Source organism: Podarcis muralis, chromosome 11, assembly GCF_964188315.1.
Source record: "Podarcis muralis chromosome 11, rPodMur119.hap1.1, whole genome shotgun sequence".
Lineage (NCBI taxonomy): Eukaryota > Metazoa > Chordata > Lepidosauria > Squamata > Lacertidae > Podarcis > Podarcis muralis.
The window spans coordinates 66,554,081-66,582,027 of record NC_135665.1 but is presented as its reverse complement, the minus strand read 5'-3'; the positions used below and the strand labels follow the sequence as shown (position 1 = coordinate 66,582,027).

At 54.1% G+C, this 27,947-nt stretch overlaps 2 protein-coding genes and 1 long non-coding RNA gene across 6 annotated transcripts; 1 reads left to right on the top strand and 2 right to left on the bottom strand.

The window, feature by feature from the left end:
- Window positions 1–59: 59 nt before the first annotated feature.
- Window positions 60–7,078, bottom strand: HINT2 (histidine triad nucleotide binding protein 2). Its single transcript, XM_028749239.2, has 5 exons — window positions 6,975–7,078; window positions 2,468–2,611; window positions 1,257–1,361; window positions 734–806; window positions 60–213 (listed from the first exon to the last, which is right to left on the bottom strand). The coding sequence occupies exons 1-5, from the start codon at window positions 7,041–7,043 to the stop codon at window positions 122–124; spliced, it is 483 nt and encodes a 160-aa protein (XP_028605072.2). The 5' UTR covers window positions 7,044–7,078; the 3' UTR covers window positions 60–121.
- Window positions 6,734–9,885, top strand: LOC144329248 (uncharacterized). The gene is made up of 3 exons (XR_013394739.1): window positions 6,734–6,805; window positions 8,071–8,318; window positions 8,731–9,885. It is a non-coding gene; the product is annotated as an uncharacterized LOC144329248 (long non-coding RNA).
- On the bottom strand, window positions 8,983–24,915 carry TAF1C (TATA-box binding protein associated factor, RNA polymerase I subunit C). Of its 4 annotated transcripts, XM_028748221.2 has the most exons (15): window positions 24,746–24,915; window positions 22,846–22,945; window positions 21,981–22,093; window positions 21,784–21,879; window positions 21,118–21,174; window positions 20,962–21,032; window positions 19,879–20,117; window positions 18,913–19,041; window positions 18,696–18,813; window positions 16,905–16,976; window positions 15,792–15,927; window positions 15,474–15,602; window positions 13,924–14,101; window positions 13,231–13,368; window positions 8,983–11,267 (listed from the first exon to the last, which is right to left on the bottom strand). In XM_028748221.2, exons 1-15 carry the CDS (start codon window positions 24,902–24,904, stop codon window positions 10,087–10,089), a joined length of 2,916 nt encoding a protein of 971 aa, XP_028604054.2. In that variant the 5' UTR covers window positions 24,905–24,915; the 3' UTR covers window positions 8,983–10,086. The 4 variants fall into 4 exon arrangements, with proteins under 4 accessions (XP_028604054.2, XP_028604057.2, XP_028604056.2 ...); XM_028748224.2 differs by lacking the exon at window positions 16,905–16,976; XM_028748223.2 differs by lacking the exon at window positions 21,118–21,174.
- Window positions 24,916–27,947: the final 3,032 nt, after the last annotated feature.

The following is a 27,947-nucleotide window of genomic DNA, read 5'->3' as shown; positions in this document are numbered from 1 at the left end:
CCCTAAAAGGGGGAAAGGAGGCGCCCCCAGGACCCACACGAAGCAAAGACCACGCCGACTGGGCTGCTGTTGCGTTTATTCCAGGGTGGCTCCCTTGGGGCCCAGCTGAGGGTCTGGGGGCTCAGCCGGGGGGCCAGCCCATCTGACGCCCGCCCAGCACGTGGAGGTGGAGGTGGTAGACGGACTGGGCCCCCTGCTTCCCGTCGTTGATCACTGGAAGAGAAGAAAGGGCAGAAGAATGATTTGGGGGGGGTCTCTGATGCTGCAGGGAGAGCGCAGGGGAGAAGGGCCCCAGGGCCCAAGGCAAGGGCCCCAGCCCAGGAGGAGGGAGAGGGCCCCACAATCTGGCTCCAGAGGGGCGACTTGGGGGGCAGGATAGCCAGGCCCTCTCTCTGTGCCTCGCAGGGCTGCTGTGCAGAGAGGGCAGCATGCAGTGGCCACCCAGGTGAAAGGAGGAGGGGGGCTGGGGCTGCCAGCGAGGGTTGTTCCAGGGGGATGGTGCCCCCCTCAAGAGGCATTCAGAGGGGCACAGCGCCCCTTCCCGGACTCCAACGGGGTCAGGCATCTTGGGGTAACGGGAGGACAACGTCCCAGAGAGTCTCCACCCAGAGGGATACACACAGGATTCCCGCCAGCCTCCAGGGCAGACCAAACCCCTTCTCTAGCCCAGGGCAGAGGGGCAGGATTTCGCAGGGTGGGGGGCAGGGGGTTGGCGCTCTGGGCTGCTACTCACCCACCCGGTAGCCATCCTCCAGGCCCTCGGCCTTCGCTGTCTTGCTGGCCACCAGCAACAGGTGGCCCAGGAGCTGGGGACAGGGGAGGGGAAGGGGTCAAGGCGTGACTCTGAGACCCACAGGGCCAGGCGGGGACCCCCACCCTCCCTCTGCGTTGCAGGCAGATTCTTATTCTGATTATTTCTTGATTTTTATTTTATATATATATAAAATATTTATATATACAGTGGTACCTCAGGCTAAGAACTTAATTTGTTCTGGAGGCCCGTTCTTAACCTGAAACTGTTCTTAACCTGAGATACCACTTTAGATAATGGGGCCTCCCGCTGCCGCCGCGCCTCTGCTGCGTGATTTCTGTTCTCATCCTGAAGCAAAGTTCTTCTGTGCCACGGTTGATGGTTTCTGCCCCCCCCCCCGATCTCTGAACGCCAGTTCCCTATTGATCCTCTTCCCCCTTTGAGCAGGGCTGGCCCACCCCCCTTGGGGCAGAACCGGGGTGCCCTTGGCCTTGCCCTCGCTCACCTGGGCATCGCTCTCTGCCACGCGGCTGATGCGGGGGATGGGGCGCCGGGGGATCACCAGGAAGTGCACCGGAGCCTGGGGGGCCACGTCTCGGAAGGCCACGCACTGCGGAGAAGGGAGGGGCAGAGTCAGGAGCCCCGTGGGCGGGAGGGAGGGGGTGCCCAGGACCCTCAAGCGCCCGGTGCCAGGCCTCCTTTGCCTGACCCCAGAGGGGCAGAGAAAGGTGCCCTGACATTAATGTATTTTTAAACTTTTGTTGGAAGCCACCCAGAGTGGCTGGGTATAAATATATTATTAGTATTAGTATAATAATTTATTATTTATATCCCACCCATCTGGCTGGGTACTAATTAGTATTAGTATTAGTATTTTTTTGAATGTTCAGAGTGCGCAGCTGGGCAACTTGGAAAAAAATGGTTCTACCAAACTGCTGGACTATGCTGAAATGGCAAAAGTGACCGGGAAACTCAAGATTCAAGAAGATAAAGACTTTAAAAAAGAATGGGCAAAAATTCATAACTTATTTAGGAGACCATTGTAAACAAATAAAAACATGAGCTGCACTTTAAAAATAACTTGTAAAAAGGTATCTACCAGAAACTTTACAAGTCTTCTTAAGTCATTCCTGCTAGTGTTGTTAATTGCTTGCAATTGTCCTTCAAATGTTGTATGAATTTAACCCACTCTTTTTGGAACGTTTTTACATATTTATTTCAAAATATGACAACTGATATGGACGAAATGTAAACAGGAAAAAGTACAAATGCTATGATGTATAAAAGAATTAAGGTAACCATGAGGTGGGAGGGAAGGAGGTCGACAGCTCATTTGAGCAAATACGAACGTGGAAAAATAAGAATGTATTTAATTAATACAAAATAGAAATTTAATAAATATTATATTAAAAATAAAATAACTTGTAAAGAAATGAAAGACATGGATAATTTAGAGAGATAAAAACTGCGGAGAATGTAATGATATGTAGTCTTAGAAAAAGTATTTTAAGGGGACGGGGGGGGGGGGGAGTCACGAGATTCAGAGAATCTCATATGTGGATATGGTAAAAAAAAATTCATTTTCATTATTTTAAATTGGTTCTTGTAAAAACCAATAAAAAATATTTCAAAAAGAGAGAGAGAGAAAGAGGAAAAAATGGTTGTGGCACGCCAGCCTGGCACAATCCCAGCCCCTGCCCGCCCCCCAGTACCCACCTGGTCGTCCTTGTAGATGATGTTGGCAGGGATGGAGCCGTCCAGGATCTTGCTGAAGATGGTGGGGCCGGACCCCTCGGCCGCTCGCTGGGCCTTCTCCACCTCCCCGCCGGGGGGCCCTTGGGTGGCCACAAACGCCCTCGGCTGCAGGCAGACAGGGGGCATCAGCTGCCATGGGCAAAGACCTTGCCAGTCTCTGGAGGGTGGGCAGCGCCAAGCCTTCCTGCTAAGGGCTAGGGAGGCTGGGGGGGGAGCCATCTGAGCCCCTCTCGACCTGGCGGAGGGGGAGCACCCCACATTCTCAGTCTAGCCTCCCACCACCACCACTCTGCACAGCACAGGATGGATCAAAATGATTTTTTTTAAAAAAATGGATATTTAAAATTTACCGTAAATTGGATTTTTAAAATAAAATGCTTTTGGAGGAAAAAACTTTCCAAAGATTTTCTATTTCAGTTACATTATAGTCCAAAGGCTATTCACCAGGAAATAAGGATTTGTTTTAAGTTTTTCATGTGTGCTAAGACTCAGTCGAAGGTTGTTGTTGTTTTTTAAAAATTGTTTAACCACATCAGTTAACAAACGTGGATACATCTGCTATAATGTTATTGTTTTAGTTAAATATATTATTTAAATTGCTATTAAGGACTTGATTATTTTTCTCCTTCGGATAAAGTAATAATAATAATAATAATAATAATAATAATAATAATAATAATAATAATAATAATAATTTATTATTTATACCCCGCCCATCTGGCTGGGTTTCCCCAGCCACTCTGGGCGGCTTCCAACTGAATATTAAAAACAGTACAGCATCAAACATTAAAAACTTCCCTAAAGAGGGCTGCCTTCAGATGACTTTTAAAAGTAAAATAGTTGTTTATTGCTTTGACATCTGCTGGGAGGGCGTTCCACAGGGCAGGAGCCACTACCGAGAAGGCCCTCTGCCTGGTTCCCTGTAACCTTACTTCTCGCAATGAGGGAACCACCAGAAGGCCCTCGGCGCTGGATCTCAGTGTCCAGGCTGAACGATGGGGGTGGAGACGCTCCTTCAGATATACTGGACCGAGGCCGTTTAGGGCTTTAAAGGTCAGCACCAACACTTTGAATTGTTATGTGGTCCCGGCAGCCACTCCCAGTCACCAGTCTAGCGGCCGCATTCTGGATTAATTGCAGTTTCCAGGTCACCTTCAAAGGTAGCCTCACGTAGAGCGCGTTGCAGTAGTCCAAGCGGGAGATAACTAGAGCATGCACCACTCTGGCAAGACAGTCTGCGGGCAGGTAGGGTCTTAGCCTGCGTACCAGGTGGAGCTGGTAGACAGCTGCCCTGGACACAGAATTAACCTGTGCCTCCATGGACAGCTGTGAGTCCAAAATGACTCCCAGGCTGCGCACCTGGTCCTTCAGGGGCACAGTTACCCCATTCAGGACCAGGGAATCCCCCACACCTGCCCGCCCCCTGTCCCCCAAAAACAGTACTTCTGTCTTGTCAGGATTCAACCTCAGTCTGTTAGCCGCCATCCATCCTCCAACCGCCTCCAGGCACTCACACAGGACCTTCACCGCCTTCACTGGTTCTGATTTAAAGGAGAGGTAGAGCTGGGTGTCATCTGCATACTGATGAACACCCAGCCCAAACCCCCTGATGATCTCTCCCAGCGGCTTCATATAGATATTAAAAAGCATGGGGGAGAGGACGGAACCCTGAGGCACCCCACAAGTGAGAGCCCAGGGGTCTGAACACTCATCCCCCACCACCACTTTCTGGACACGGCCCAGGAGAAAGGAGCGGAACCACCGTATAACAGTGCCCCCAGCTCCCAGCCCCTGAAGACGGTCCAGAAGGATGTTATGGTCGATGGTGTCAAAGGCCGCTGAGAGATCCAGCAGAACTAGGAAACAGCTCTCACCTTTGTCCCTAGCCCGCCGGAGATCATCAACCAGCGCGACCAAGGCAGTTTCAGTCCCATGGTGAGACCTGAATCCCGATTGGAAGGGATCCAAATGGTCCGCATCCTCCAGGCGTGCTTGGAGTTGTCTGGCAACCACCCGCTCAATCACCTTGCCCAAGAATGGTAAATTTGAGACTGGGCGATAGTTGGCCAAATTGGCTGGGTCTAAAGATGTTTTTTTAAGTACAGCAGAAACTTATTAAACCTCACAATAATTTCATAATTATCGGTCTATGAATTTCTAATAGTACAACCAAATCAGTAATTTTTGATATAACTGTAAAAACTACTCTGAAATTTTATTATTTCAAAAAGGAAACCTTCATCTGGTTGTAAATATTAAGATTATACCAGCAATAAGGAGTCTTTCTGTAAAAAAATTATTGAAATCAAGTCTTACCGACTAGTGATTTAAATCGTGATTTAAACCGATTTGATTTAAATCATATCCACTCTGTCACAGTAGTTTTGTTGCCTTTTCTGAGCCTTTCCCAGCTCTAAGAGGTCCTTTGGGGGGGGGGGACACCTGCTTTCCATGCAGAGGGGCCTGGGCTCACTCCCTGAAGACCCTCCTTCCAGACAGGGGCTGGGTGAGACCCCCAGCCAGAACCCCGCAGCCCAAACTGCTTTTCCACGTGGGGCAGCAGTGGCCTAGTGGTTAGAGCGACGGACCAGGGTGCAGATCCCCCCCATGGCCAGGAGGCTGACGGGGCGACTTGGGCGGGGGGAGGTGCTTCCTCTCGCCTAGCCCACCTCGCAGGATAGCTGTCAACTTTTCCCTTTTCTTGCGAGGAGTCCTATTTGGAATAAGGGAATTTCCCTTAAAAAAAGGGTAAAGAATGTAAGTTGTTTTTTATGCAACAACAGCAGCAAGAATATTATTGGCACAAAAATGGAAGCAAGAAGAATTACTGACAAAAGAAGAATGGAGGATGAAATTAATGGACTATGCAGAGCTAGATAAACTAACAGGAAGGATTCGAAATCTGCAGGGCCAGAAATTCACAGAAGACTGGAGTTAAATTACAGACTGTTTGAAAAGTAACTGTGATGATCAGACCACGTTTGTAGGTTTGCAAGAGGTTTTGTGAGGAGAATTATTGGAAGTATTGCAAAAATGGATAAAGGGAGGATGATTAGTTAAGATAATCTGAGACCAGGGAGAAGAGTCGGTGGAAGAAGATTGGAAGAAATTTAAAGACTATTTACAGAAATACTGCAAAATTAATGAATGTTAGAATAATGTTGGATTGAAGTAAAGTGGTTTTCAGCAGTAATGTTAAAAAGATGTGCAAAAATGGATTGTGAACAGGGGATAGTCTAAAGTTACAATATATTAAGATTAAAGATTAGGATAAAAACAAAGAGGGAAAGGATTTGCTGAACCAACTAATTGAACTGGAATGCAAAAAAGGGAGGTGTGAGGAGGTCCGGGGAACAGGCAAATGAAAGATAAGACACGGAAAGATTGAATTGTTTTTAACTGTTTTTACTTTGCAGATGGGTAGCCGTGTTGGTCTGCCATAGTCAAAACAAAAAAAATTCCTTCCAGTAGCACCTTAGAGACCAACTAAGTTAGTTCTTGGTATGAGCTTTCGTGTGCATGCACACTTCTTCAGATACACTGAAACAGAAGTTGCTGAAGGAAGGATCTGACAACTTCTGTTTCAGTGTATCTGAAGAAGTGTGCATGCACACGAAAGCTCATACCAAGAACTAACTTAGTTGGTCTAAGGTGCTACTGGAAGGAATTTTTTTTGTTTTTACTTTGTATTTTTTTCTTTTTCTTTTTTCTTTTTGTAATACTTTGAAAACCTCAATAAAAAATTATTAAAAAATAAAAAAAGATAATTAAAGGCAATATGAACTTAATAAATGCGTAAGAAGTGGTGAAAATGGTGGATCATCAGAGGTGCTGATGGAAGTCCAAAAAAAAGATTGTATAGGTGATGAAATATTGTGGTTTGTACTATAATTTATATATTAAATTTAATACAAAATATTTTAAAAATAAAAAAGGGGGAAAGTTGACAGCTCTGCCTCGCAGGGTTGTTGTGCGGACGAGAGGGGCGGGCTGGGAGCGAGCCTACCTCGCAGGACTGTTGTGAGGATAAACTGGGGAAGAGGAGGAAGAGGAAGAGGAAGAGGAAGAGGAAGAGGAAGAGGACCACCCAGGTCGCCTTGCACTCCTTGCAGGAGAGAGATGCAACAAATGAGCCTCGCGCGCCCCCGCTTCCCCGCGCGCGTGCCCGTGCGCGCCCCCTCCCGTCCGCCGCTGGAGGCGCTGCAGCTGCCCAGGTCTCCCTCGGGGGGGGGGGGAGAGAGAGAGTTAGAGACGCTTCCCGCGGAGAGTGAAAGGCAGACCACCCACGTCGCCCCCCAAGTGAGGAGGGTCTCTCTCCCCCCCCAGGTCTGGGACCCCCGGCTGCCGGGACGGGGCGACCTTGCTGCCCCCCTCCGCCCGGGAGGACAGACCCAGGGGGCGCGGCGGGGGGAGGAGAGAGAGCCCCGACGGGGCGGGAGGAGGACCCAGGCGTCCGGCGCCCCCCTACCTGCTGCAGCCGACCAAGCAGCCCTCGTCGGAGCGCCCCCCGCGCCAGCGCCGCCGCCCCCGCCGCCATGCCCGCTCGGCTGCCGGAGCCCCGCCCCTCGGACGCCTGGGTCCTCCCGCCCCGTCCTTAACCCTTCGCTGGCCCGAGACCTCTGCAGGAGGCGCAGAGTTAACCTGCGGAACTCCCTGCACAGGAGGCAGTCAGGGCAGGGCCGGATTGAGGTTGGAGGAGGCCCTCAGCTCCTGAAGGGAATGGGGCCCTTTCTATGTCCAGCTGCCCTTTGTCAACAACAAATGGTCGCTGTTTTGTGTGTTGACTATAGGCTATATAGCAATTTATGGACCTAAAGTCATTTGCACATGCAGAATGTAGGCACCCTATATATAGAAAGGAGCAAAGCGGTGATATTTTGGGGAGCAGGCTAGCAGGCGGGGCCCAGGACTTACATCATAGGTGCCTACACAACACAAAACACCGTTGCTGTATGTAGGTTTTATTTGTTTTTTATCTTATATTTTGGAAATGTACATCCAGGTTTTTTCCCCTTTAATTTTTTTGGGGGCCCCAAGAGAGTGGGGCCCCAAGCTAGAGCTTGTGTAGCTTATACGTAAATCTGGCACTGAGGGCCTTGGATGGCTTTAAGAGAGGACTGGTGGAGGAGAGGGCTCTCGAGGGCTACCAGCCACTGCGGCTCTGCTGTGTCTAATAATAATAATAATAATAATAATAATAATAATAATAATAATAATAATAATAATTTTATTTATACTTAGCAGTCATTTTCTCTCTCTGTTTTCTGTAAGATTTCAGAGTCAGTCTGCCTCAGTTGTGAGCCATAAGTAATCTCAGTCAAACTGTTTGGAACCATGTTGTTGAAGAAGTTTGGAACCATGTTGTTTATGAAGAAGTTTATTTTAACTCAGTCAAGCTCATATTCTTTCAAACTCTGCATTATTCACTTACGCTGCGCGTCAATACCCAGCCCATCTGGCAGGGTTTCCCCAGCCACTCTGGGAGGCTCCCAACAGAAGATTATTATTATTCATAATAAAGCAATAAAATATCAAACACTGAAAACTTCCCGTTTCTGTCACAGGCAGCAATGCTTCTGAATTCCAGTTGCTGGAAACCTCAGGAGGGGGGAGGGTTGTTCCTGTGCTCGGATCCTCCTTGCAGGGCTCCCCCCCCCCCCTTGGGGCAACTGGCTGGCCGGAGCGAGAAGAGGGGGCTGGACTTATTGCCCACCCCCGTCCTGATCCAGCAAGCAGGCTCATCCTACATTAAGGAACCTCCAGCTCCAGAAGCAGTCTATCTGTAGACGAGGGCCACTGGGAAGGAGGAAAGGTAAGTCCCCTTGGCCCTGATCCGGCAGCTCTCCTGATGCACCAGCATTACACAGCCCAAGCCACGGGGAGGGGGAGGTTGGTGGAGAGGAAATGAAGGTGGGAGCCGCTTCCCCCAACCCCCAACCCTGGAAAGACCTGCTTTGAAGGGGGTGTCAAATCCTGCATCCCTTCGCAGCACTCTGGGGCCCCCTAAGTGGACCAGCCCCCCCCCGGCCCCCATAAATGAAAGGTTTTTTTAAAGGGCAGAGCCAGGTGGAGGCAGCAGCCCATGGAAGCAGAGAGCTGTACAGTTGGAAGGGACCCTGAGGGTCATCTAGTCCAACCCCCCGGAGGAAAGGCTGGAAAGGGCAGAGGAATTGTTTAGAATAATAATAAATAATAAAATTTTATTTATATCCCGCCCTCCCCAGCCGAAGCCGGGCTCAGAGCAGCTGACAACAGTAAAATAATACAACATTAAAAAATCATTTCATTATGAAATCAGTTGTATGGAAGCAACAGGAATTGCCAACGAAAGAAGAGTGGCAGGTGAAGATGATGGAATATGCAGAACTGGCGAAGCTGACGGGGAAAATCCGAAACCAGCGTGATCAAGCTTTCCAAAAAGGCAGTTGCAAAGAATTAACACCACCAGCAGGACTGACTGAAGACGACTTGCAATGTTGATGATTCATCCCTTTTTATATTTATTTGAAAACGTAATAATTGAAATGGATGAAATGTAAACAGGAAGAGGTACAAATGTGATGATACAGTGAAGAATTAAGCCAGGCTTCCTCAGCCTCAGCCCTCCAGATGTTTTGAGACTACAATCCCCATCATCCCTGACCACTGGTCCTGCTAGCGAGGGATCATGGGAGTTGTAGGCCAAAAACATCTGGAGGGCCGAGGTTGAGGAAGGCAGAATTAAGGCAGGAGGGGAGTCGACCAGCTCATAGGAGCAAAAAATAAGAATATATTAACAGGTTATAAAATGGAAACTAAATAAAATATTATATACCTTATATACTCAAGTATAAGCCGACCTTTTCAGCACATTTTTAATGCTGAAAAAGTCCCCCTCGGCTTATACTCGAGTGAGGGTCCTTTCAGGCTGCTCCTTCCTCCGCCGCTGCCGCTGCCACCAGCCTCTGGTGTGGTGAACCGGCTTATACTCGAGTCAATAGGTTTTCCCAGTTTTTTGTGGTAAAATTAGGTGCCTCGGCTTATATTTGGGTCGGCTTATACTTGAGTATATACGGTATATAAAAAAGGAAAGGGCAGAGGAGGCAGGTTGTGGGCCCAGCCCACTGGGGTGGGGAGACAGGAGGCCCCACCCCACCCCAGGATGAGACTCCCGTGAGGAGGAGGCGGGAAGCCACTGTTAGGTTTCTGTGTGTTGCCACTGTGCAGTTGCTTGGAGTCACAGGACAGGGATTCCAGGCTGTTGGAAGTCTCACAGAAGACGGATGGGATGTCACTGTTTCCTGTTCCTTTGCTGTTCGGTTGGTTCTCTGCTTTCACAGAGAGAGCATGTCTATTTCTTTTCTGTCTGCGTAGTTAGGAATAAATCTCTTTGCAATGTAGCTCATATTGTCTCGGCTCCTTCCCTGCGTGCTGGACACTCTGCGTAATGGGGGGACGTGCTTGGAGCCTCATCAAAGGCTCAGGTCGTTAATCATCGTCGGGGGAGATTCCGAAGGACTCGACCGGAGGAGGAGGAGCTCGGTCGTGGCGCAAGTCCGACAGCCACGACAGCTTTATTCCATTGACGGGGAGGAGGGGGCTCAGAAGCCCATGCGGGGTCTCTTGCGGGGTCCCTGGGAGCCCTGGGAAGAGGGGAGGGGGCGCTGGCTCCCGCGGCTGGAGGCCTGGCTGGCTGGCAGCTCAGCCGGGGGCTCGTCAGGCTCGTCAAAGATGGCCAGGTAGTTGCGGAGGGTGTGGCGGCGCTCCTTGGGGATCCCGCGGGTGGAGAGGGTCTGGGACGAGAGCAGCTGCGAGGACGAGGGGGAGCCCTGGGAAGCGTCACGGGGGCCCTGGGAGTCGGGCGGGGGGCCCTGGGAAGCAGTCGGGGAGCAGGGAACAGAGACGCGAGACTCGGGTGCCAGGCAGGGGGCTTTCATGGTGGCAGAGGCCAGAGAGTGGAGGCTTTCTGAGTCGGTGGGGGCCTCGCTGGGGGTCTGGCTGCTGGCTGCCCACCAGGAGGAGTCGCTGGCGTCCGACTGGTAGCTGGTGGTGGAGGTGAAGCTCCCTGAGAGGCTAGGGGTTCCCCTCGCCCTCTTGCGCCTCCGCCGCTGCTCCCTCAGCGCCCGCTGCTTCTGCGCCTTGGTGGCGCCCAGCTTCTCCTGCCACCAGTCGGCCCAGCCGCCCGCCCAGGAGGCGGCCAGGCGCTGGCCCAGCTCCCCCGGGGGGCCCTCCTGCTCCAGCCCCGGGGGCGAGGGGGCCCTGCCAGCCGGCTCCCGGGGGCACACGGCCCGCTTCTCCCGCATGGTCTGGCGCAGGCGCTGCCGGGCCTCCCCGTAGGAGGGGGCCTGATCCCCGGCCGGCTCCCGCAGCTCCCGGCGAGCGAAGAGGCGGCTCTGGCTGAGGATGGCCGGCAGCCGCGCCCGGCCCTGGGCTGCCTCGGGGAGACGCTTCCAGGCCTTCCGGAAGGCCCTGATCCAGCGCTGGTAAGCGGAGGGGGCGGCCACAGGGGGGGCGAGGGCTGCTGCGGGCGCGGCAGGTGGCGGAGGGGAGCCTTCGCGGGGTCTCGCTGCTTCGTCAGGGCCTCGGGGGGCATCTTCCTCTTCCTCCTCCTGCGGGACTTCGGGGGCCGGCTGTGGCCCCTCGGAGGCTCCTTCTTCTTCCTCCTCCTCCTTGTCCTCCTCCTGGTGGAGCAAGGGCTGGTAGAAGAGATCGCCGGCCTCAGAGAGCTGGAAGACCAGCAGGGTCTGACTCTGGCCCTGCTGGCCAAGGGCGGCTGCGATGCCTGGGGGTGGAAGAGAACCGTCAGTGGGGGGGGGGCGCACTGGGCGGAGGAAAGAGAGTGCGCCAGAGAGTCCGGCCCCTCATTTCGAGGGGTCAGGAGAGCCCAGAAGTCACATATTCAGTCGCCAGATTTTGCGCTGCCATGATAGATATTTGATGAAGAATGGTCTATGCTACAACTCAATCCTAAATTGAAGGCCCATCTTGTTGGATCCGCACTTCTGAAGCCCACCCCATACAGCTGTGTTGATCTTTTAATTTTTCTTATAAATTTGTACTCACCTATTATCTATGCTTAATTAAGTTTTCTATGTATATGTTTAAATCTACGTTTGGTTGTTGCTCCCTTTTATTTCATAATTATTCGCTTAGATTCATACTGTTACTCTATTTATTTGCTTATGCTGGTCTATGACTGTAATAACACAATAAAGTAAAAGGGATCAGGGCTACGGAGCATCTTCTTTCACAAAAGAAGAGACAAAGAGTTTGGATTTGATATCCTGCTTTATCACTACCCTAAGGAGTCTCCAAGCGGCTCTCAATCTCCTTTCCCTGTGAGGTGAGTGAGGCTGAGAGACTTCAGAGAAGTGTGACTGGCCCAAGGTCAGCCAGCAGCTGCATGGGGAGGAGCGGGGAAGCGAACCCGGTTCCCCAGATTTCGAGACTACCGCTCTTAACCACTACACCACACAAATGCATCTGTCCACACCACTCATAGAATCACAGCATCTTAAGACTTGGAAGGGCCCCCCAAGGGTCATCTAGTCCAACCCCCGGCAATTCAGGGATCTCAACCAAATCACCCCTGGCCTATGGGCATCTAGCTCTGCTTAAAGACCTCCAGGGAAGGAGAGCCCAGCATCTTTGGCGGGAGACAAACATTGCAAGCAATTAACAACACTAGCAGGCTTGTAATGTTCATGATATGTGCCCTTATCCTATTACAGTGGTGCCTCGCAAGACGAAATTAATTTGTTCCGCGAGTTTTTTTATCTTGCGATTTTTTCGTCTTGCGAAGCACGGTTTCGGGAAAGTTTTGGAAAAGCTTCAAAAATCACCAAAGTCTTCAAAAACCTCAAAAAAGGCTACCACACCGCGTGCTATGAGTTGCTCCTCGAAGTCCAGTCGCAACTGTATTAACGGTTTTACGAAAAAGGAAACAAACTTGCAAGACGTTTCCGTCTTGCGAAGCAGCTCAAAAAACAAAAAACCCTTTCGTCTTGCGAGTTTTCCGTCTTGCGAGGCATTCGTCTTGCGAGGTACCACTGTACTTAAAATCAGAGAACAGAAGGAATAAGGGAGAAGGGAAAACTAATAAATGCTCAGATGTAAAGATATAAACTGGGAAACCATGAAGCGGGAGGGAGGGAAGTCGATGCTCAGATGAGCAATTTATAAAGTGGATGTCAAAAGTAGGTTTAAATGGGGGGAAATGGAAAAGCAATAAAAATGTTTTTTAAACAAACAAATAAACAGCTCCTACATTTCGAGAGCTAAATTGCCCTAGTCCGACATTTCAAAGCCAAATGGTAGATTGCTAATTAAAAGTTCTTCCCTGAGCTATACAGTGTTTTTTGGGTTCCCTAAGCCCTGCAAGCTTTTGACCCTGGTGGGGGGGGGGCACCTCTCTCTTCTTGCTTGTGGACACCCTGAAAAGAATTCTCATCAGCTAATGAGACAGGATTTCCCCTTGCAAAAGCCACGCTGGTTCTGCTTCAAGCAAGGCTTGTTCTTCCACATTCTTGCTAATTCTCTCTTCGCGACACATCCCACCATTTTCCTGGACATGGTCCCCTCTTGGTCCCTGTCCCCCCCCGCTTTCTGATGGATCAATGAAGTCCGCTCCTTTGGGTCGGATTTTGAAGGGACTGGTCTGCACAGCTGCCCTTGCTCACAATTTGGGGGAGGGCATGTGTCTAAGCTGCTTCCAGTCTGGCTCAAGCCCCCCCCCCCCCACGTACCTGCAGTGGGCAGGGCGAGACGCTGGCGCAGAGCCTCCTGCCGGATGGGCACTTGCACAGGGAAGTGGGGCAGGCTCTCGAGGATGGAAGGGACCTTCCGTGGGGGGCCCCAGAGCTGGCAAGGGGTGTCGGCGCCGCCTGCGGAAAGAGGTGGGTCAGTCCCCCAGCCCACAACCGCGTCTCCCAGCGCAGCCAGCCACCCCCAAGTATTCACACCACCAGAAAAGCTCTGGAGCAGCAAGATCAGGCCAAAGGGGGGGGGGGTCACCCAATCTTGCATCACTGAAGTTGGGGGGCACCTTGCCAGAGGGGGCTCTATAGTTTCGGTGCTGCGTGGCATCCTACTTGGGGGCGTAAGAGCATAATGGCCTGGCCGCTGGATCAACTGGGATCCAGAAGCATCGCTGACCACAGGAGCATCGCCAGGAAACCCTGGCCAGTAACCGCCTCCTCCCACCCCAAATTTTTAAACCCCCTCCTCCTTTAAAGCCATCACCATCCTTCTGCTTCTTTCAACATCCCACTTCCTGGCAGGAGAGGCTTTTGGGCATCTCTGTTGTGCTAGCCGCCACAACCCCAAGGTCTCTGGTCAGCCGCCACCTGCTCAGACCCCAGTAAGTGCCTATGCCAATGGGGGGGGGTACTCTGATCCACTCCCTGCACCCCCCAGCCCCTGCCTCGCCCCCCCCCCACCTGTGTACTGCAGCAGCAAGAGTTCTTGGTCGTGGTGGGAGCCGAGGAGGAGCTTGTGGCTGCGCTGCGGAGTGACGGCCGGGCTGAGGAGGCCGTAGATGGGCGGCCGCTGCATCATGTGCTCCCAGCTGAGGGCGGGCACCAGGGGGAAGCGTTCGTCCAGCACGTAGACCGAGAACTGCGGAAGGAGAGAGCAACACTCACAGCACACAGACTCCTCAAACTGGAAAGCTGGGAGGGACCCGAGGGTTTGAGGCTGAATCCTGACAAGACAGAAGTGCTGTTTTGGGGGGACATGAGGCGGGCCGGAGTGGAGGACTCCCTGGTCCTGATAGGGGCAACTGTGCCCCTGAAGGACCAGGTGCGCAGCCTGGGAGTCATTCTGGACTCACAGCTGTCCATGGAGGCACAGGTTAATTCTGGGTCCAGGGCAGCTATTTATCAGCTCCATCTGGTACGCAGGATGAGACCCTCCCTGCCCACAGACTATGTCTCACCAGAGTGGTGCATGCTCTGGTTATCTCTCGCTTGGACTACTGCCATGTGCTCTACGTGGGGCTACCTTTGAAGGTGACTCGGAAACTACAACTAATCCAGAACGCGGCAGGTAGACTGGTGACTGGGAGCGGCCGCCGAGACCACATAACACCGGTCCTGAGAGATCTGCATTGGCTCCCAGTACGTTTCTGGGCACAATTCAAAGTGTTGGTGCTGACCTTGAAAGCCCTAAGCAGCCTCAAAGGCCCAGGATACCTGAAGGAGCGTCTCCACCCCCATCATTCTGCCCGGACGCTGAGGTCCAGCGCCAAGGGCCTTCTGGCAGTTCCCTTACTGCAAACAGTGAAGTTACAGGGAACCAGGCAGAGGGCCTTCTTGGTAGTGGCACCTGCCCTGTGGAACGCCCTCCCATCAGATGTCAAAGAGAACAACAACTATCTGAAAGCAGCCCTGTTTAGGGAAGCTTTTAATGTTTGATGCATTACTGTCTTTTAATATTTGGTTGGAAGCTGCCCAGAGTGGCTGGGGAAACCCAGCCAGATGGGCGAGGTATAAATAATAAATTGTTCTTTTTGTTATTTTTCTCCTTCCAATAAAGTACAGCAGAAAAGTTGTCCAAATATAAACACTTAACTTATTAAACCTCACAATAATTTCATAATTATTGGTCTATGTATTTCTAATAGTACAACCAAATCAGTAATTTTTAATATAATTGTAAAAACTACTCTGAAATTTTATTATTCCAAAAATGAAACCTTCTTCTGGTTGTAAATATTAAAATTATATCAGCAAGAAGGAGTCTTTCTGTAAAAAAATGATTTAAATTCAAGTCTTACCGACTAGTGATTTAAACCAAATCTTACTGACTAGTGATTTAAAATGTGATTTATATCAATTAGATTTAAATCAAATCCACCCTGTTTGCCCCTATGATTTCCACCTCAGGCATGATTTCCACACAAGTGCATGAACACACAGCCCCAGCTTGGGAAGTCTCAAGAGGACCCCTGTGCCGGTCTCTGGAGGATGAGGAAAGCCCTGGCACTCACCTGCGTGGCAACGAGGTGCTGGTAGGGCTCAGCCTGGCCCAGGTACTTGGAGAGGACCAGGCGCTCCCCCCGCTGGCAGTCTGCCTCGCCCCCCACCTTGAAGAGCTCCATGCGATGTTGAGAGGACACCTGCGGGCAACCGAGAGGAGCAGCCTGAGCCCCAGGAGAGCAGGGTCCCCTGGCACCACCCCTGGAGGCTCCTCTCGTCCCCCGAACCTGCCTTGTGTGGGGCAGCAGCAGGAAGTGCGGAGCCCCCTTGCAGCATCTCCTCTCCCCGCTCCCCCCCACCCGGACCACCTCCCCTCCCCAGAGTCTCACCCTCTGGTCAATCCCCACCAGGCCGGTACGGTCGGCAAAGCTGAGCACCCGCGGGTGAGCAGTAAACTCGCTCCATCGCCAAGGGGAAGGGTCCCGGAAGAAGAGGGTCTCGCTGTCCTGGTGCAGCCGCTGGAGCCTGGCAAGAAGGAGAGGGCATGGCGGACTGGTGCTTGGCACAGCTCTTCTAGTCTGGCTCCACTCCATGCCAGCCTCAGGGCGCCAGCCCAACACAGCTCTGGGGGATACTCAGAGCCTGCTGGATCCGGCCAGTCCAGCAACCCGTTCTCACAGGGGCCAGCTAGATGTTTGTGAGAAACCCACCAGCAGGATCCTCTTTTAAAGCCATCCCGGCTGGTGGCCATCTCTGCCTCCTGTGGCAGGGAGTTCCGCAGTCTACCAATGTGATGCACGAATAACTTTATTTTATCCATCCTGAATCTTCCGGGAAGGGGGCAGGAGAAGGGGCTGGCTTCTGGGACTGGGCCCGGCGTGGCTGCCGGCACGAGCCTCGCCCCGTTGTGTTTGGGGGAAGGTCTCCCTTTCGAAGGCCTCTGAGTCTGCAGATCAGAAGTGCACAACTGCATCCCTGGGGCATCTCATCACATTGCCGGGTTCTTACAATATTCATACCTGAAGCCCCAAATATGAAGGCTGAGTCGCTGACTCTCTTTCCCTGGAGGTTTTTCAACAGGGGTCAAATGGCCAGCTGCCAGGACTGCTTCTTTAGCTGAGATTCCTGCGTCGTGCGCGCGGGCGGGCGGGGGGGGGGCTGGACTAGATGACCCCTGGGGAACCTTCCAACTCCATAATTTTTTTAAATAAAAAACAGCCCTTCATTTATTGGGAGAGAAAGTCACCCAAGGAATTTCAGCGTTCTCTGTTTTGCCTGTTTCAAGGGGGCAGAAATCGGAAGAAAGCTTTTCCAAAGTAACTTCTCATTCCCTTTCCTTTCCTTTCCTCACTCCAAAATGTAATCCTCAAGGGCTTTTGAAGCCTCCCTTTGCCCGCCTCCCCTCCAGAGACAGGGCCAAGCATGTCTTCTCCCCACCCCATCCATCTTCATCTGCATACCAGACGAGGGGGGCCCTTACTAGCCCCTCCCCCAGTGCTCACCCTGTCTCCACATTCCAGGCATAGAGGGCCCCTCCCTGGGTGCAGAAGGAGAGCTCGCCGGGCAGGTGGGGGCTGCAAGGGAGACAGGAGAGGCATCATGCGCAGCAGGAGATGCAGAGACCCCTGGCCCCCTCCCCAGGCTTAGCTCCAGCCCCAGGCCTGCCCCACTGCAGCCTCTCAAGTAGCAAGATCTAGTAGCAAGATTTATACCCCACGAGACTGGCTTGCAATAAAACTGCTAAGGAATATTAAAAGCATCAATTAAGATCAGTTTACCACGAGTAATAAAGAGCATTTAAGGGATGGTTAGCATTAGGAATACACATAAAAAGGGGTTCTGCGGCCACTGGGGGGGGGCGCTGGCTGGGACGCAGCACAGCAGGGCCTTCTCTGTGGTGGCACCCAGACGCCCCTCCCCAGGAGATTCGCTGTGGGCTGGCAATACTTCTCTCTTTTCTTTCCAACAGTTTGATCTTTTAATGAATTTCACAATGTGGCGCTTCTTCATTTAGATAACAGGGTGATGAGTCCAGTGTTCTGGGCATGCAGAGAGGGCCAGGGGGTGGTTGGAGGGACACACAGAACAGTCTCATGGCCCCGGGAGAGCTGAAGAGACCCCTTTGATGAGAGGTGGGGGGGTCAAGTGGGATTGCTATGAGGAATTATGAAAAATGGAGAAGGCCATTGTGTCAGCCATGAAAGCATTGCTTTAACTGGGCTTGGTTCATTGACAATAATTTCTGATTAAATCCCATAAGCCTCTGCATCTCTGCCCATCTTCTCTACTGTTCATTTTCTCTGCCTCACAGGCACGTATAAGCATTCTGACTGGTTGCTTCACCAGGCATCCGGAGCCATAAAGATAGAAGGTAGCTTTGATGTAGCTTTTGTTAGTTTAGGTAGATTTTAAGGGCCAGGAAGAGAGATCACAAGGAGATGGCAAATACTACCTGTCCTTCCTTTCCTGTTTACTGCCGTTTATGACCTCCGGGGTTTGCTAAATGCATTCCTCCTAGATTCCTATTTTATTTACTTTGAACTATGTATGCATGGGACACGGGTGGCACTGTGGTCTAAAAACCACAGAGCCTAGGACTTGCCGATCAGAAGGTCGGCCGTTAGAATCCCCGCAACAGAGTGAGCTCCCATTGCTCGGTCCCTGCTCTTACCAACCTAGCAGTTTGAAAGCACGTCAAAGTGCAAGTAGATAAATAGGTACCACTCCGGTGGGAAGGAAAACGGTGTTTCCGTGCACTGCTCTGGTTTGCCAGAAGCGGCTTAGTCATGCTGGCCACATGACCCGGAAGCTGTACGCCGGCTTCCTCGGCCAGTAAAGTGAGATGAGCGCCGCAACCCCAGAGTCAGCCACGACTGGACCTCATGGTCAGGGGCCCCTTTATCTTTACCTTTGTATGCATGCTCAAGTAGGAAATGGTTTCTTTGTAGTTACAAGGATTTCTCTGAACTGACTTTGTCCCACGTATTTTTGAAATGCTCAGAGGACATCTGACTGGTTCTTACAAGCGCTGTGCTAAAAGTTCTTTTGTTAATAAAGGGGCCTGCGCCAGGGTGTGACGGATTATTATTCGCATCTCCTCCCAGAGTCTTGCTGGCCAAGCCTCGTGTGTATTTTATTAATCAGGGTCCAATCCTTCCTTGCCTTTGGAACGCAACAAGAGGGGCCAGAGAGTCGAGGAGGCTGAACCCAAACATGACTCTGCCTCCACATCACAAGGGCAGGTTTAAAATAAAATAAAATGGTGAGACAAATCCCCGTTGCTTCCCTCTTACCTGACTGCGATGGAGGAGCAGGGGGTCTCTGTGCCAACCACCTGGAGCAGGACGGGGTCTCCTCCCGGCTTCATCTTCCATGCGCCGCAGTGGTAATCTGAGCGCACCCCAACAAAGTCTGCGCATGGGGGGTGCAGAGCAGAGAGACCAGGCTTAGCACCCTCGGAATAATACTGGGGGAGAAAGGGCAGCGATTTCCGGCAGACGCCTCACTCACCAATGCCATCCACCTGGGCGGCTGCCACCTGCTGGACCCGGCCGTTGAGCTCAAACTGGGCAGGGCGGCCGCGGGTTCGAGGCCTCAGGGAGCAGCTGGTGGTGGGCTTCAGAGCCACGTCTTGGAAGCCTGATGAAGGAGCAGCTAAGGAAGGGGTACGGGGGGGGGGTCTCGAGGGAGAGGAAGGAGAGGTCTGGCAGGGGGAGGAAGATGGCAGATGGGGGGGGGGGGAGAGAGAGACCACCCAGAAAACCCACATGCAAGATTCATGGAAGAGCATAGGGTCAGGTTCAAGGTGCTGGTCCTTTAAAGCCCTTTGTGGCTTAGGGCCCTTGTATCTACGGGACCGCCTCTCCTGGTCTGCCCCGCAGAGGACCTTAAGGTCCATGAATAACCATAGTTTAGAGGTCCCAGGCCCTAAGGAAGTCAGCCTATCCTCCGCCAGGGCCTTCTCAGTGATGGCTCCGACCTGGTGGAATGCTCTGACCCATGAGACCAGGCCTGCAGGATTTAACCTCCTTCTGCAGGGCCTGTAAGACTGAGCTATTCCGCCTGGCCTTTAATTTGAATTCAGCCTGATGTTTTAATTCCCTGCCTTCCCTCCCCTTTTATGAAGATTACCCGCTCTGGGACCCCACAGCTAATTCTCCCCTGGCCTCCTCGCTGGCCCAAGTAGGACCAATTCAGCCAGCTAGTCCTGGGGATTATCTAATTGATTTTTGAATTTTATTGTTATTCATGTCTTTATACCGTATTTTATGCTGCTTTTATAATTAAGTGTTTTAAATTTGTTGTTAGCTGCCCTGAGCCCGGTTTTTGAACCAGGAAGGGCGAGGTATAAATAAAAATTTATTATTATTATTATTATTATTATTATTATTATTATTATTATTAAGGTCAGAGCCCCAGAGCTCTTCCTCGCCAGCTGGCTGCACCCAAGCACCTCTTGCCCCTGGAAAAGGATACAGAGCTGGTTCATGGCCTCCCCGGAGGGGTACACCAGGCAGCCCCTGGACGACGGCCCCCCGCTTCCCTCTCTGGGCAGCCAGGCCAAGGCCCCCCCGGTTGGGGTCTCGTCGAAGGAAAGGCGCCTCCACTGCTCCGCCAGGTCTTCGTGCAGCCAGTCGGCCATCAGCGCCAGGGGCAGCTCAAAGAGCCAGTCCCGGCACAGGCGCATGATGCTCTTGCCCCCAAAGAAGCTGCAGCTGTGGGGTGCGATAGGAATTTGGATAGATATATGTTCTTAGATATATGTTCAATGTTCATAAGAGTACCAACCAAGCACGTATAGAGATCAGCACAGGAAGACAGACCTGGAACCATTTTTGATTCCCAAACTGACCAAATGTTTTCTCTGCAAGGTCAAAGGAAAATGGAAAAGCCCCCCCCCCCCCCATTGTCTCTTCCTTCACAAATCCTGTCTTAAGGGTATGTCTGTGTTTGAATAGGGTGTGAGCCTGTGACTTGGCTCAGGAACGAAGTATTTCTCATTACGAAAGACTGGCCAGGCTCCCCAGGCAATCCAATCAAGTAACCTGCCAGACAGGAGATAAACAAGGACAGGAGAAAAACAGTATTCAAATTTCTGTTTTAGACCGCCTTTTCTGTGATGTATGTATGATGTTTCTGGGGGTGGTCTTGATCTAAAAAGTTAAAGGTAAAGGGATCATTGGGTCCAGTCATGGATGACTCTGGTGTTGCAGCGCTCATCTTGCTTTACTGGCCGAGGGAGCTGGCGTACAGCTTCCGGGTCATGTGGCCAGCATGACTAAGCCACTTCTGGCGAACCAGAGCAGCGCACGGAAACGCCGTTTACCTTCCCGTCGGAGCGGTACCTATTTATCTACTTGCACTTTGACGTGCTTTTGAACTGCTAGGTTGGCAGGAGCAGGGACCGAGCAACGGGAGCTCACCCCGTCATTGCGGGGATTCAAACTGCCGACCTTCTGATCGGCAAGCCCTAGGCTCTGTGGTTTAACCCAGAGCCCCAGCCCCAAGACCCGTCTGCCCCGCTTTTGCCCCCCACTCTGACCAAGGCGAGTCACTCACCTCACGGCATCAGGGGCATCGATGTGCTTCAGCAGGTGGCTCACCCGGCAGACGTTGCGCCGCTTTTTCCGCTGCAGGGGATGGAAGCAGCCAAGAGGGTCGGACGAAGCCCCAGGAAAGAGTCTCTCCCCCCCCCCCCCCTTCAGACTAGCCTACCTGGCAGGGCTGTGGGGAGAGTTTGAGGACGCACAGCAGAACTTGCTGCTGCTCCTCCTGATGGAGGAGAAGAGACGGGGCAGCCAGGAGGGAAAGGAAGAAAGCAGGGAAACCAAGCATGACTCAAGTCAGGACGGCACTGCAGTCTAGTGGTTAGAGTGTCGGACTAGGAGACCAGGGTTCGAATCCCCCACTTGGACATGAAGCTAAGGAACCTTGGGCCAGTCAGTGCCTCTTGGCCCAGGCCAACCAGCTCACTGGGTTATTGTTGGGAGGATTAAAAGAGGAGGGGGAAATCAATAATAATAATAATAATAATAATAATAATAATAATAATAATAATAATATTTTATTTATATCCCACCCTCCCCAGCCAAAGCTGGGCTCAGAGCAGCTAACAACAGTAAAATAATACAAAAATAATCTAAAATCAATTTATTCTAAAATGAGTTCAAATCAAATTAATGGCAACCATTGGGCTAGAGTTCTGTGGGGATTACCATATATTAAAAGGTGGGCTATCAATGAAACAAACAAACAAACAAACAAAAAAGCAAACTCCCCGCCTGAAGGAGGCTCCTCCCTCCACCAGAATCCCTTTGCTGTGCCCCACACCAGAGGGGCAGGACCCAACTCTCTGGGCAGCGACAAGGGAGGGTCACTCACCTGGACTGGCACATCTCCCAGGTGGAAGTTGTCCTGGAGGAGCTGCCCCATGGTGCCAAAGGCCACGTCAGGATAGTCCACAAAGAAGGCGCCCAGCTGCGGGAGCAGAGAGGGGACAGGCTGGGCCTTTGCCCGGGGTCTCAACCCCCACAGATGCCCTCCAACACCCCCCCCTCCGGTGGCCCCCTCTAGACTACCTGATCTGGGAAGCCCAGGGCAGCCTGAGCGCCAGTGTTGGTGGCTTCCGAGGAGCGCAGCATCAGTCCCTGCAAAAGGATGTCTTGGGGAGTCACGGGGGGCACCCTGCAGCCTGGGAGAGAAGGAGAGCCTGTCTGCCACCAGCACAGCGGGCACCTCTTGGGCACAGGCTGGGCACCCTGCCTTTGGTCCCCAGTGTCTCCAGGCAAAGGCTTCCGTCTGACACCCCAGAAGGCAAATGGCCAGTTCACAGGAGCCTGGCTAAACTGTGGAACTCCCTCCCACTGGAGGCAGGGATGGCCCCAACCTGGACGGTTGGCAAAGAGGACTGGCTAAATTCCAGGAGGAGAGGCTCTTGGTGGCCCCAGTGGCTCTGCTCTCCCTCCACAGAGGCAGCAAAACTTCCCAGTACAAGTTTCTGGAAAACCCACCAGAGGGGAGAGTTGTGCCTGTGCTCTGCCCCCTGCTTTCCCCTGGGCATCAGCTTGGCGCCTGCGGAGCAGGACGGGCGCTCTGGCCTGATCCAGCCGCCAGCGTCTTCTGATGCTCTTTGGGAGCCTCCAGGCCTAGAGGCAGTCTACCTCAGTTCTTCGGGGCATTTGCCCGCTGTGCCAACAGGATGCTGGACTAGATGGGGCGTTGGCCTCATCCGGCGGCCTGTTCTGCCATAGGCGCCAACTCCGAGGGGCCAGGGGGTTTTGCCCACCCCCAATAAAACATGCCCACCCAAGTTGATGGGCGTTGCCATTGAAATGACTGCGTGCACCATGTCATGTGATCTATTCACCTGCCCACCCCCCTTCTATGATTCAGGTTGGCACCCCTGGCAGGGTCGCGGCTTCTCCTGCCTGAGGGCGCGCTCACCGGCGTTGGGCGGCGTCAGGGGCAGCGGGGCGGCTTCGCTGGGCGTCCATCTCTCCCCGACGGCCTTCGGGAGGCGGCGGGGGACGAAGCGCGGCGGGTCCTGCGGGGCAAAGAGAAGGGGGGTCCCCCCTGCCCACACCTGACGGCAGCCAGGCAGGCAGAGGGAAGGCAGGGTGCCCAGTGCCCGCCCCTCCCCACCTGTACCCCTCCCCTCCCCTCCATCCTCGGCCCCTCCCCCTCACCTGGCCCCTCCGCCCTCGGCCCCTCCCCCTCTGTCCTGGTTTCCTCCCCCTCCCCAGGTCCCTCCCCCTCCGTCCTCGGCCCCTCCCCTCTGTCCTGGGCCCCTCCCCCTCCCCAGGCCCCTCCCCTCCGTCCTCGGCCCCTCCCCTCTGTCCTGGGCCCCTCCCCCTCCCCAGGCCCCTCCCCTCCGTCCTGGCCCCTCCCACCTGTCCTGGGCTCCTCCCCTCCTTCCTGGCCCCTCCCCCTCTGTCCTGGGCCCCTCCCCCTCCCCAGGTCCCTCCCCCTCCGTCCTCGGCCCCTCCCCTCTGTCCTGGGCCCCTCCCCCTCCCCAGGCCCCTCCCCTCCGTCCTCGGCCCCTCCCCTCTGTCCTGGGCCCCTCCCCCTCCCCAGGCCCCTCCCCTCCGTCCTGGCCCCTCCCACCTGTCCTGGGCTCCTCCCCTCCTTCCTGGCCCCTCCCCCTCTGTCCTGGGCCCCTCCCCCTCCCCAGGTCCCTCCCCCTCCGTCCTCGGCCCCTCCCCTCTGTCCTGGGCCCCTCCCCCTCCCCAGGCCCCTCCCCTCCGTCCTCGGTCCCTCCCCTCTGTCCTGGCCCCTCCCCCTCCCCAGGCCCCTCCCCTCCACCCTCGGCCCCTCCCCTCCGTCCTGGCCCCTCCCACCTGTCCTGGGCTCCTCCCCCTCCTTCCTGGCCCCTCCCCCTCCTTCCTGGCCCCTCCCCCTCTGTCCTGGGCCCCTCCCCCTCCCCAGGCCCCTCCCCTCCGTCCTCGGTCCCTCCCCTCTGTCCTGGGCCCCTCCCCCTCCCAGGCCCCTCCCCTCCGTCCTGGCCCCTCCCACCTGTCCTGGGCTCCTCCCCCTCCTTCCTGGCCCCTCCCCCTCTGTCCTGGTTTCCTCCCCCTCCCCAGGTCCCTCCCCCTCCGTCCTCGGCCCCTCCCCTCTGTCCTGGGCCCCTCCCCCTCCCCAGGCCCCTCCCCTCCGCCCTCGGCCCCTCCCCTCCGTCCTGGCCCCTCCCACCTGTCCTGGGCTCCTCCCCCTCCTTCCTGGCCCCTCCCCCTCTGTCCTGGTTTCCTCCCCCTCCCCAGGTCCCTCCCCCTCCGTCCTCGGCCCCTCCCCTCTGTCCTGGGCCCCTCCCCCTCCCCAGGCCCCTCCCCTCCATCCTCGGCCCCTCCCCTCTGTCCTGGGCCCCTCCCCCTCCCCCTCCCAGGCCCCTCCCCTCCGCCCTCGGCCCCTCCCCTCCGTCCTGGCCCCTCCCACCTGTCCTGGGCTCCTCCCCTCCTTCCTGGCCCCTCCCCCTCTGTCCTGGGCCCCTCCCCCTCCCCAGGCCCCCCCCTCCGCCCTCGGCCCCTCCCCTCTGTCCTGGGCCCCTCCCCCTCCCCAGGCCCCTCCTCTCCGCCCTCGGCCCCTCCCCTCCGTCCTGGCCCCTCCCACCTGTCCTGGGCTCCTCCCCCTCCTTCCTGGCCCCTCCCCCTCTGTCCTGGGCCCCTCCCCCTCCCCAGGCCCCTCCCCCTCCGTCCTGGCCCCTCCCCTCTGTCCTGGGCCCCTCCCCCTCCCCAGGCCCCTCCCCTCCGTCCTCGGCCCCTCCCCTCTGTCCTGGGCCCCTCCCCCTCCGTCCTGGCCCCTCCCCTCTGTCCTGGGCTCCTCCCCCTCCGTCCTGGCCCCTCCCCCTCACCTGCCCGGGCGCCGCGGGGTCGGGCATCACCTGCCCGTAGCATCCCCATCCGGCCACCATCGGGCTGGCCCGGGAGGCGCTGCGCCGGCGGCTGGGCGGCCCCGCCTGGAAGTAGCCCGGGAAGAGGGCGCGCGGGAAGGCGCCCGCCGCCGCCGCCATCGGGGATCGAACTAGCGAACCGGTGGAGGAGGCGGAGGAGGCGGAAGGAGCCGAAGAGCCGAGCGCGCTCGCAGACCCCGTGGCGCGCCAGGCGGAAGGAGCGGCCACGGAGGCGGCGCCCAGAGGGGCCGGGCGGGAGGGCCGCCGGCTCCCCCTAGCGGCCGGAGGGCGCCGCCGGGAAACGCGGATTTGCATGTTTCATATAGAGGCGTTGCAAATCTCGTTCTGCTTCTTGTGCAAACGACCATTCGCAATCCGTCCATTAGCTGCGTGAGGATTGCTTAGAGAGGGAGACAAGCAAATCTGGGAATGCAGGCGGGGGAATCTCAGCTGACCCCCATGTTTTGCTGGGCCCATTTCACAGCAATGGCCAGTGCTAGTTTTCAAGAACCGTGAAGACCTTCCTCATTCTCTTGGAATGGCAAGGGGCCCGCCTGGGAGGGGCCAGAACTGAGTTCCCACAAGATCCACCCGAAGCAGCCCTGTGCCCAAGGCATGCCATCGCCCTCCGCCCTGCCAGGAAGGGGGAAGGGGCAGCGGGCACACAGCCAGGTGGGCTCCCTTGGCAGCGGGGTGCTCTTTTCTGCCCCTCTGAGTTCCAGCCCAGACATCTCTGGCCACAAGCAAAGCACAAGGGGCCACACGGAGAGATACCGAGAGGGGTGGGCTGCTTGGAAAGGGCAAGCGGAAGTTTGGCCCTTCAGCCCAGAAAGGGGCCCATCCCACAAGGGGGCAGTGGCGTAGCGTGGGGGGTGCAGGGGGGGCCGGCCGCACCGGGCGCAACATGTGGGTTTAGGGCAAATCCACAGGTTAGGGGGCGCAAATCCATGGGTTGTTGTTGTTGTTTAGTCGTTTAGTCGTGTCCGACTCTTCGTGACCCCCTGGACCAGAGCACGCCAGGCACTCCTGTCTTCCACCGCCTCCCGCAGTTTGGTCAGGCTCATGTTTGTAGCTTCGAGAACACTATCCAACCATCTCATCCTCTGTTGTCCCCTTCTCCTTGTGCCCTCCATCTTTCCCAACATCAGGGTCTTTTCCAGGGAGTCTTCTCTTCTCATGAGGTGGCCAAAGTATTGGAGCCTCAACTTCACGATCTGTCGTTCCAGTGAGCACTCAGGTCTGATTTCCTTAAGAATGGATGCGTTTGATCTTCTTGCAGTCCATGGGACTCTCAAGAGTCTCCTCCAGCACCATAATTCAAAAGCATCAATTCTTCGGCGATCAGCCTTCTTTATGGTCCAGCTCTCACTTCCATACATCACTAGTGGGAAAACCATGGCTTTAACTATACGGACCTTTGTTGGTAAGGTGATGTCTCTACTTTTTAAGATGTTGTCTAGATTTGCCATCGCCTTTCTCCCAAGGAGCAGGCGTCTTTTAATTTCATGACTGCTGTCACCATCTGCAGTGATCATGGAGCCCAAGAACATAAAATCTCTCACTGCCTCCATTTCTTCCCCTTCTATTTGCCAGGAGGTGATGGGACCAGTGGCCATGATCTTCGTTTTTTTGATGTTGAGCTTCAGACCATATTTTGCGCTCTCCTCTTTCACCCTCATTAAAAGGTTCTTTAATTCCTCCTCACTTTCTGCCATCAAGGTTGTGTCATCTGCATATCTGAGGTTGTTGATATTTCTTCCGGCGATCTTAATTCCGGCTTGGGATTCATCCAGCCCAGCCTTTCGCATGATGAATTCTGCATAAAAGTTAAATAAGCAGGGGGACAATATACAGCCTTGTCGTATTCCTTCCCAGCGTCATAACTTTTATATGCCTGTTGTCTTTGTCCATGGAGTTTTCTTGGCAGGGATACTGGAGTGGCTTGCCAGTTCCTGCTCCAGGTGGATCACGTTTGGTCAAAACTCTCCACTATGACCTGTCCATCTTGGGTGGCCCTGCACGGCATAGCTCATAGCTTCTCTGAGTTATTCAAGCCCCTTCGCCACGGCAAGGCAGTGATCCATGAAGGAGAATCCATGGGTTAGGGGCGCAAATTACTTGCCTTGCCCCGGGTGCTGACAACCCACGCTACGCCACTGCAAGGGGTCTCGTCATCAGAGCCATGGCTAGGTGATCTTGCACCTCCTAGCCAATATTTTTATTTCTAGACATATTTTTAGCTGATTTGCACCCCTCCCTCGCCTGGTGGGGTCCTTCCTCACCACTCCCTAGCAACGGCCCTGCTCACCATCCAGCAGAGGCTAAGCAGGCAGGGCCTCATCCTTCCCCTGCTGCCACCCTCCTCCCGTCCTTCTTGCTCAAGTGTCCTGCCATTGTGCTGTTTAGGGTATCTGGTTTCATTTTGTTACCGGAAAAATCTGAGGGCTCCCTTAGACAAAAAGCAAAGACACCAACCAGAGTAAATTGAAGCAAATCAGCAGCCTGTAGGCCTGGTCTTTATTGAAGAAAGACTGTCGCGACAGGGTGCTCCCCTCACTTGCAGGTGAGAGGAAAGACCCAGAAAAATAGTGTGCCAGGTCTTATAAAAACTTTTCAAATTCCCCTCCTCTAGGTCAAGCCCACCCCCAGAAACATCATGCATATATTACAGAAAGGAGGGGTTGAGGGAGGAGTTGGTGGTAACCTGAGTGTCTTGTCACCTGGCTGGTTCCTCCTTTCCCCCCTCCCCATGAGTCACTTCCAGGAGACAAAGGGGAGTTTGCAGTTTCCTGCCCCCTGAGGGAAGATCTGATCATTGTCCTTTGTTTCAGTCCGTGTTGAATCCACTCCCATATGCAAGTTCTTTGGGATCTTGATTGTCTTCTGTCTGGGATCATCAGGGTTGGCATAGCAACTGGGCAGGGCTCCGGTGGATGTGCTGGGATGGTGAAGGGATTATGGCTGACCAGGGCCAAGCCACCCCCCTTTGTTAGTTCTTGTCATATGGAGTAAAATAAAAATGGAACAGTGCAAATCCGATGTATGGTTGATTTTCTATGAATTTATAACAGAAATGTGGCGTATGCAGTGTGTGTGTGTGTGTGTGTGTGAAGTTTGTACAAACAGAATGATTGGGGTGGGGGGGTTCCTGCTACAATTTGCA